The following is a 10,460-nucleotide window of genomic DNA, read 5'->3' on the forward strand; positions in this document are numbered from 1 at the left end:
TGATTCAAGACTACTACGTCAGAAAGAGCATGCTATGCTCTGCCCCAAAATTTATGTCAAATGGAGAATGGAGAAAGAATGCTTGATTAAAAGAGAATGAACATTATCGATTTGTATTCCGTGCACACTTAAAATGAACATCTGAAGGATGAGATCAATTTTCAATTTATTCCCTTCTTTTGCAGGGAAAAGTTTTGACACCAAAAGATAAAATTAATCACACTAAAATTAGAATTCAGCAGACTTGAAATTGTTTTAGAGACTATGGATATTAATATTGAAAATATAACACCAGCATAAATAACTACTCTTCAAAAGCTCAGGCCCCAAGCGAACAATGGCAAGACATTCAGAACAGCATGCTAATAGAAAAAAGGGAATAAGAAAAGAAGAGAAAAAGAGAATAGACAAGAGACACTTAAACTTCCATACCTTACAAATGCACTTCAATATTTGCAAAATTTTTTCTTTATACCCAACATTGAAAACTGGAAGAGCAAGGTTTAAGTATCCGTAGTGCCCTGGACAGTCAGCAAATTTCCCATGGCATGTTGCACATGTGCAACTCTTATTAGCAGGGCCCTGAATAGAATGAAAATAAGTATTCTGTTCTTTGGAAATCATAAACTTTTTAGAGAGATATCATCGAGCAGAATGGAAGTTTGTACTAGTGTCACATTACCATGAGTTACATTCAGTATCACATTGTAAAATCTAAAAGACACTACATTTATTGCAATGCAGCACTTAAACAAAGGTACGTTGTTGTGAGTCCTAAAACATCATTAATTGAGGATTAGGATCACGTGTAGACATTGCAAAGCATGACATGCACAGATGACAGAATTATAAACATTGAACAAAACCAAGATAAACGCATAAAGACACACAGAAAAGGACTAAAACCAGGACAGAGTACCATGCGCGGATCCAACAAGCCATTCTCAAATGGCTGTCTACTTGAATCATAATATGAACCTTTTGCAACTTGAACCTCGGCAATTTTACTGATCTCAGACTCTGATAATGCCGTGAATTGCATGCTCTTGCTGCAAGAAGCAACAATAAAACCTGAAGTCAAAAGCCCTTACACACCGACAAGCAGCAGATTCAATCAAGACTAGTTATAACAGGTAAAATCCCTCACATTCTGCGTGGTCCAACATCCTCAATATATGGTTCCTTCGTGAAGGTTAGGCCTTCAGCTCGTGCTCTATACATCTTTCTCCTGGAATTGCAGAAAATAATATGGAAAGGGCTTAGTTTAACCTAGTGGGCTCTTATCAAACACGATTTATAGCAAAATCCCAATTAATCACCTTCCAGTCATTAAAAAAAACTTAAGTTAAAAAACAAAACGAAAAAGGTTATCATTGGATACCTTTTTCTATTGTGAATAGTGTCAAACACTTAAGGGGCGTCCATGACAGGTGCCTCAATTTTATACTTTGTCAATGGCCATCCAACTCTTTTAGGAAAATAATTAAGAGATGAAATTTAAAGGGGCAGACACTTCAATTAGATATTTTCCAACGGATGAACCGTATTACAACAGTTAAAATAGTCTATACTTGACACACAAATGATTACTCATTTTTTTACGTGGGGGAGGGGGGATTTAATGACATTGAAACACAAAACTTTTATGTGGGCGAGGGGGGATTTAATGACATTGAAACACAAAACTGAATCACAACCGTAGAGCTATGGGGCAAACACTATATTCTGTAAAAAAATAAAATCTACCAGCAAACCACAAAATTTGAAGTCCAATTTCAAGCTCAAGATGTATACCAAACACCACGGTGGGGAATGCAGAAGCAAGAAATAATAGCTTCAAAATCCCCATGACTCATTTTTCAACCTAAAATTCCAAAGCCGAAGATGGCAGTAGAAAAGAAGGCACGGAGCTTTCAAAGATGAGTTACATGATCAGAGGCTTCTGAGGGGCCAAAAAGAAAGCACAAATCTTTGCCTCAATTTTTCTGTGGACTAATTTAGAACCACGCAAGTGGAACTGAGAAGCTGAGTAGGTCAGGCCTCACAAAGGATAGAAGAAAATTTTAAATCTTTTTGACAAAAATATTGTTTACTTAAAAAAATAATACATATTCATCTTCCTTAAGACGACCCTTCTCATATAAAAGAGAGCACAATACTGGTATAATTTCAAATGTTGTTCCTGGCATGAAATATTAATAGCAACACCATCTCGTTATTAACTCTGTTCTAGATTGTACCACACAAAAAGAAAATGTACCTATTAGCACTGAAAAACTAATGTCAAAAAATTCAAACTCCTCAAATTGAACTTTTTAGCCAAAGAACTTCAAAGCTTGATTGATAGAAACAGAACATCGTCGTGTGAAAAATACAACATTGCACAAAGACTGGCCGCATTATTTGCTCCCTTGTTTGGAATTTATTACAAAACAATAATCCCTTCCAAATATTAAAGAATAGTATCCAATGAATTTATATAGCTAAGTTACTTATGTTTGCGTTCATGCCTGGTGTTCAAGGCAGTTTCAATTAAATTGCTAACCTTGTAACCTTGTGAAAGAACACTTGTTCTTGTAAAACAAATGGGAGCATGATTTATTTTTGCCCAACGTTATCTCTTTGCGGGTAAGCATAAGTCGTATTGAGTATAAAAAGAAGAAGAGTTGAGACCAGTCAATAATGTTTTCACTAAGCATCCAGAAAAAGAAGACAGCTTTCAGAAAATGTGAGACATTAGATTTAAGACCTCCTAGCCGTATTCCTCTGATAATCAAATATGCCACAGGCCCCACTTAAAAGATGAGAGAGAAAGATAAAGATAATCCACGGTGGCTTCCAACAGTTTTCTTTTCAGGGGGAGGGGTCACCTTATCTCGTCGAAGCAGCGATCAGTGGCAGTTGGCGGCGGCGGGTGTGTTCGGCGATCGTGGCAGCGACGGTAGCGAAGAAGACTGTGGTAAGGTGAACTTGTGGGGAAAGGTCGCGTCTCGCAAGGGCGGGAGATGACAGGGCATTGTGTATGGAAAGGGAGTTATGTTATTAAATATATAAATAAATTGGTCCCAAAAATAGCACTAGATATTTAGTTAATAAATTGGCCAAAAAAATCAACACTAAAGTATACTTTGACTGCCTTAAGTTTACACTAAATTTCAATTTAATTCCTTGAGTCTATAAAATGTATTATTAATTCTATTACCCTAATACCATTAATCTTATTTAACGAAAAATAGTGAATCAGCAAATTTAAACATTGATCCTGTAATTAAATCCTAATAAAATATATTTAAAATTTAAAATTTAAAACATTAAATGATTGTATTAAAAAATTAAAATTCAAAACATGCTTTGTTAGTATTTAGTTAAATTAGTTAAATAGTTACACAAATCACCACTTAAAGAATTTGATGTCTCCTCATTTTTGTCTCCTTTTGCTTTCTTCTGATCCTAGCCTTATTATTGAATCAACAATTGAAGGGTTGAAATTCAATAATTTACCTGGAAAAAAATTTAATAATTTATAAAGTTATGATTATAGTATAACATGACACAAAGTATAGATAAATAAATTTAATTTGAAGTATTAAAATCTAATCTAAATAGTTTAATACTATAAACTACCTGAAAATGAAAATATAAAAAAATAAAAATTTGTGAAATATTGAATCTTAGCTGTTTATTTTTTATCCAACTCTAAGGACAGGATGAGAAGACAAAAATATAGGAGAAAAAAAAAAAGTAGAGGAGAAGATGCAAATTCCAATTCAAATTTGCTGAGGCAATATTTTTCATTAAATAAGGTCTAATGATATTAAAATTAGGAAAACAATTTTTTAAAAATGACTGTTAAATTTTAAAATTTTAAAATAATATTGATAACTATACTCATAAAAAACTATATTCAAAAAGTAAATGACAACACATTCTTATTAAGGGTGTTCAACTGTGTCCCGTCTCAGTGTCCCGTCTCTGTCTTAGTCATTTTAGAACGGGATGAAAGCCGGACTGGACAAAATTGTTTCGGGACCGGATAGGACGTGGGACGAGAGTGTCTTGTCCCCCAATATATTATTTTCTTTTTTAATTGTTATATATTTATTTTATTTATTATTGTAATATTATTTTGGTAATGATATTTATCAATTGTTATTTTTTAATTGTTTATAAGTTGTTTTTGTATGGATTACACGATATTCTCTATAGTGAATATTTTTATTTTTTGTCTCTCCTTATTACAAAAAACATTTTTCTTTATTATTGTTTCATTATTTTTATATATTTTCCTTGCAAAGTTTTTATTATAACTTTTTATATTTTCCGTATTGTTAATTTTCAAATTAAAAAAAATAAAAAAAGAGAATGTCCATGTCATGTCCCAGTTATATCATGTCCCAATTGGAGCGGGACGCTATTGGAACGAGACGGGACACGGGACGAAAAAGCCATCTCGTCCCAATTATCGGGACGAGACTAGTACGGGGTCGTCCCTGTCCTGTCCTGTCCTATGAACACTTTTAATTTTTATAATAATTTTTAATTTAAAATTTTAAAATTCAACTATTATTTTTTTAGAATTTTTTCTTAAAATTAAAAGGATTAGAAATGGGACTAAAGTGAAAGTTAGTGAGGACGATACATATATATAAAGAGAGATATATATATATATATTTATATAAAGAAGAGGGCTATTGCCGAGACAATGTATCAGAAACTGAGCGAGGGGTCAAAGTCCCATACAATCTGTCAAACACCTCAGGGGCATCAAAATCCAATTCACAGCATTAAAAAAAATGATGGATCACCAGGTATTTGATTTATGAAAACAGGTCACCGATAGAAATTTTTTTCTTTATCTGCATTTAGCGTGCTTTGAGTTGTTCTAAAACGAACGATCTGTGAGATTGGAAGTTACAGTGCGACGGAGCAGAAAAGGGGGAGGATTGGCAGCAGACTCCACGCTCGAATGATAGGCCAGTGCAAGATCTGCGATCTGCAGATTCTAACTCTAATTCAAGTAGTCACAAGCATGATAAAGACAAAGGCGTCAATGTGCAGATTCTAATATCTATTGCAGAGCAAATGGGAAGAACCAATCAATGGTTGAAGACACCAACATGTTTCAGAGGGAGAGATTAAGATTGCAAGATGCAGTGCACTCAAACCACTCAAGTTTAAAGCATTGAAAGATCTTCGCACCACCACCAATCAGGTTCTCCAACAAGACACAAATGAGAAGGCTCCCGCTCATCCATTTGATTTTTCTACTAGTCAGTGCAAGAATAACTATGTTCCAGAGGGAGAACCACAAAGCACGACAGAAGGCTCCTACAAGAAGTAAGACAAGACTCACCAACAAAACGCAAGTGCCGCCGTCGGTCGGCGGCAGTGACTCTGTGAGGTTGCCACCTGCGCCGGCGAGAAGAGAGAAGAAGAGAGCGATACTGCGACTTGTGAGAGCATGAGACGAGAGGCGGTGACAGACTGACCTGAGAGGACGAGACGAGAGGCTGTGAGAGAGTGACCTGCGAGGCGAGAGGGGAAGGCGAGAGGGAACTGGAAACTGCCCGACCTGAGCCCCTCCGATCAAAACTAAAAGGTAAATCGCTCGTTCACTTGGAAGGTTGAAAAAAACAAAGAAAGAAAGTAAATCGGTCGATATGCTTGACGAAGTAGTTCGGGTGGCGGGAAAAAAACAGAGGTGGGGAGATTAGGGCCTATATGGAATTTGAGGAGTGAGGGATTTTTTATTTTTTGGACAAAACGAAGCAAGGGACTTCAACCGTTCAGGGGGGAAAAAAAAGTGATTTTATTATTTTAATGACCCATGGTTTAAAAAGAGAGTAATCTTATGGAATGGGACTATAGAAGTATAATAGATAAGAGATATAGACCCAAAAAAAAAGAGATTGATATTATATTCTTTCACTTATCTCACAACACAAATTGCATGTTTTATTTATAGACATAGCTAAATAAAAAATAGAGGATAACCAATCACATAAGGAATAATAGAGTAGTGGATGAATAATGCATCGTAAAAATAATAGGAGTTGATAAAGTTAAACCACTTGATGATATTCATAACAAGTAATAAACTGATTAATATATTCTCATCGAGTTTTTTTAAAAAAAATAGTTATAATACAATTTAGAAAACTTTTGTTTTGAAAATGTCAAAACTTTCATTTTAATAAAAAGCTTTTAACTCTACATAAGAATTCAGTTTGGTCTCTTAATTTTAAAAAAAAATATTTTTAGTTATTTAATGACTAAAATTATTAATAAAAAATGATACTATTAAGATTTTGAATATTGATCTCAACTACTACTATATTAAGTTTAATTTTTAAAATAATTATAATTATTACCAAAAAAACATTTAAAAGTGATGATTTTAGGATGATATAACTAACACTACAAAAAAATTGGCATGTTGCCGTTGAAAATCAAAAAGTCGCTGCTGAAAGTTTTCAGTGACAACAAAAAGTCGTCACCAAGTCGTTGCCGTAATAGCTATCGCTAATAATTATCAGTGGCAACAACAAAAATTGCCGCTAAAACTAGAAATTGTTGCCACTAACATTTAAGTCGTCACCAAATATATGCTTTCAGTGGTGACAATAAGTCACCGCTGAATGCTACCTTCAGCAGCGACTATCAATGTCACCGCTGAATGTTTGCATATTTGAAGGAGTTACTTAGAGTTAATCACCATCAATCAACAAGTCATAATATTTGAAGGAGCAAAATGAATAGTTTATTCGAATTCATTTGTATATTTATACTATATTGATTCATATATCTAAGATATAACATTTTTTATTGCCTTTTCAAATTATTTTAAATGGGATCACGTGATTATGATCTCTTAATGACAACAAGAAATCAAGTTTAAATTTGTTCATTTGAAATTTGTACTCATCTAATTATATTATCCCCCTTAATTATATTATTTTCCACTCATCCTTCTCATGCAAATCTTCATCATCAAATATTATCACTTATTTAAGTACACTCACACTAATTTAACTATAATCATCTCTCCCTCATAAATTTAACTATGCTATCCCTTTCAATTATAATGCATTTCTCTCTCACACATCATCTCACTTTCAATTATATTTGAATTACATATTACATATCTCTCCCACACACTTTATCTATCACTACCTTCCCATCTTTCCTTGTCTCTCAAACTTACATCTCTCTCACGAATGCTTACACCCCATTCCTCACACATATCCTTAATTCTATCTTACATATATAATTATAACACATCTCTATCTCATACACACCCCACCCGTTCTACCTCCTCCTTTCTTTCTCACTCACTACATTATCTCTCTCACACTCTCCCCCTAACACAATAATACATTAAAAAAAACTTTAGTTATTTAGAGTTAATTGTATCAATAAAAACAATTATGATATGAATATAATAACCTTTAATAAAAATAATAAAAGAAATTTGAAAAACACTTTCAACGGTGACACAAGATAGTCGCCATTGAAAGTATGTTTCAGTGGTGACATTTTGTCGCCGTAGAAAGCACTTTCAGTGGCAACATTATTTATTGCTGCCAAATGTTGTATCTTTTAGCGGTGACCACATGCAGTCACCGCAGAAAGTCCAACATTCAGCGACGACTTTCATGTCGCTGCTAAAAAGTCTCACTTTCGGCGGTAACAATAAAAGCCGCCGCTGAAAGTCATACTTTCAGCGGCGACTTGTTTTGTTGCGCCAAAAGTGAAAGTGATTTTTTTTTTGTAGTGTAAAAATAAACCTTTTAAAGTTAAATGACTGAATTTTTCAACTGGAAATTAATGAATTAAATTGAAAACTTATATAAAATTAAAAAACTTAATTTATAATTAAACCTAATTAAAAATGTGAAAATTCTCTGTTAATAAATTTTCAAGTCTTATATACTACTCCTCTTATTTGAAATGTAAGATCCATTTTATAATGTAATTATATATTTTTAAATTTAATACAATCGTTCGATATTTACTGAGTCAAATTCAATTATTATCCCTGATAAATATTTCGACATGCTTCATTCATACAAATTTTACATATGGTTTACTGTACATTTTTTATTAATGCATTGAAAAAATATTATTGGTTTCTTTGGCACAAAATAATCATTTGTTCAATTTTACATTTTTAAGTCGACGACGCAATACTGGGATATACCAGTACATTAGTACTACTAGCTTACATTAATTTCTGCATAAACCACTATAACTTGGTTTATGTCTTAGAAAATGGAGTAATTTTTCTTTTTGGCCAGATAGAAAAAGGAGTAAATTGAAGTTTTAACACCCACTACAATCACGTAAAGTTATAATTACTGAACTCTGAATCTGTCGCAAAATGGTTTTTATTATGAACTTAAACGGTAGTCAGCAAGGTCTGTGACTGAATCTCGTAACGAAAATTGAATTTTTGGGAGTCATCGGCAGACCAAATGAAGATGCCATGAAGTTTGCCGAGGCGTGAAAGTCGAGAACACGCTTCAAAAAAGCCATGCTCTGGTTTTAAGCCGCCACTTTCATCTGTACCAAAACTCACCAGCACCTTCCCTCCTCTGTAATTCCTCACTTGCCTCTCCAAGTGTCCCATAAATTCACCTACGGTCGTCCCTTTGGGATATGCATAGAACTGAAAGTTGACGTAGTCTATGAGATGCCCATACTCTCTCCACAAAGCCAGGTAATGAGATTGAACTGGTTCGTCATCGTACGGTGCTATAGAAACAAACGACACAGTCCTACTTTGTTTCAGGTAGTATATAAGCTTCCCTATGCACTCAGCAAACGTATCAGGATCTGCGTTGAAATGTTCGTAGTCAATGTCGATTCCGTCTAGGTGGTTGGACTGGACGAGTTGGGTAATAGAATGGATTGCGTTTCGGAGCCATGAATTAACCGAAGTGGGTTTAAAGAACACTTTTTGTTGAGCTATGGTGTCGCCTCCGAGGCTCAAAGCTACTTTAACGTTAGGGTGGGAGGACTTAATGGAAGAGACATGAGAAGGGCTGAGATTTCGTGTGTCCCAGTAGGGCTTAAAATCGCCATTGGTAGGGCTTGGAGGGGAGGTTGAGTTTGTGTAATCAATGGCGAACGAGAGAATGAAGTGGAATTCCACGGTGGGATTTATGGGCACGTCTGAGAACTTGACGTTCTTGCCTTCGGCTCCTATGTATTCTCTGAAGAGCTTTGGCTTTGGTGCTGAATGCCCCATCGTGATTCCGGCAAAGAGAAGCTGGAACATAACAAGGATAAAGGGGTTGAGTAAACTCATGGTTATTGGTGAATGAGGATTTGTGTTGCGTTTAGGGTTATTTATGCATGCAATAAGGGTCGACTTTGGGTTTCACCAACAAAGCCTTCTTGTCTTTTCGGCTTTCTTAGACGTCGATTTTAATTCTGGGAGGATCATAGAACCGGCAGAGCCAACAAATATTAACTCTTCCGAAACTAGACGCTCATTTTGTCTCCTTTAAATGTTCCGTTGATTACGATGGAATCGTCATATAATGCAGATATCCACACGATTATAGTTGGCGTGCGTGAAGTAAAATATTCTTAGGCTAATCCATAACCATCGGCTCTGATCTGAATCCAATGCGAGACGGCGAATCTGGTTCATGAAGCAGAAGGATGCATTGTTCAATCACTTCGCATGAAGTGGGGTGATCCAAAATGAATAATGTGGAATCTCAATTCCTATGGTATCTCTGAACATCATTGCTTGCATCACAGATGCTAATTTGGTCCGTAGCGGGACGGCAACGGCCTAACATTTTGGATTCATGCTAGCCTCCTCTAGTTTTTTTTTCCCGTCTTGAATAATAGACAAAACTAAACTGTGGACAAGCAGCTTTATATATGTCACATATATATATTAATATATAGTTCGCAGTAAAAAAAGACCCTTTGCTTGTGGGAGACACTAAAATTATTTGCTATATATATATATATATATTGAAAATATCCCCAGCTATATATAGTTAGATTCCTATAGCTGACAATCACCCGTGAGTCGTGCCCCATCGTCAGTTGTTCCAAATGGTATTTGCAGAGAGCATCATGTTTGCCCCAACCACCCATCTTTATTTAATTTTCTCCTCCGATACCAAATAGAAGAAATTAAAATTTAAAAAGTATCGTCATAACTGAAAGGTGTAACTTGTTTCTTAAAATTTAAGAAGTTGACGCCTCCGTCTCCTTGAACTGGTCTCTATCAGTTCAGCCAGCATATATAGTTACAAGTAGAAATGATTCTTTTTTCAAGAAGGTCGTGATCCTGAAGTATTTAATTGGATTAACCTCCTGTTGGCTTAAAGTAAAAGGTCATGGAGGTTTGTTAATTTTTCCTCTTTCCTTGCCGGTCTGACTAAGTCACGCTGTCACAGTTGATGAAAATGAGAAATATGCATTTTTTCCACTTG

General features: G+C 34.9%; 2 protein-coding genes across 2 annotated transcripts; both read right to left on the minus strand.

Moving 5' to 3' along the window:
* Positions 1-432: 432 nt before the first annotated feature.
* On the minus strand, positions 433-1,849 carry LOC114750771 (DNA-directed RNA polymerase III subunit 1-like; the record flags this gene model as incomplete). Its single annotated transcript, XM_028939376.1, has 4 exons — positions 1,755-1,849; positions 1,148-1,228; positions 920-1,049; positions 433-582 (listed from the first exon to the last, which is right to left on the minus strand). Coding segments are annotated over exons 1-4 (456 nt in total), but the record flags the coding sequence as incomplete, so codon positions are not given.
* A 6,549-nt stretch (positions 1,850-8,398) lies between these two features.
* On the minus strand, positions 8,399-9,310 carry LOC114750769 (chitinase 2-like). The gene has a single exon (XM_028939374.1). The coding sequence runs from the start codon at positions 9,308-9,310 to the stop codon at positions 8,399-8,401; it is 912 nt and encodes a 303-aa protein (XP_028795207.1).
* Between the last annotated feature and the right edge of the window lie 1,150 nt (positions 9,311-10,460).

The sequence above is a fragment of the Neltuma alba genome, unplaced genomic scaffold, assembly GCF_004799145.2.
Source record: "Neltuma alba isolate B1F8T4 unplaced genomic scaffold, ASM479914v2 tig00006639_pilon, whole genome shotgun sequence".
NCBI lineage: Eukaryota > Viridiplantae > Streptophyta > Magnoliopsida > Fabales > Fabaceae > Neltuma > Neltuma alba.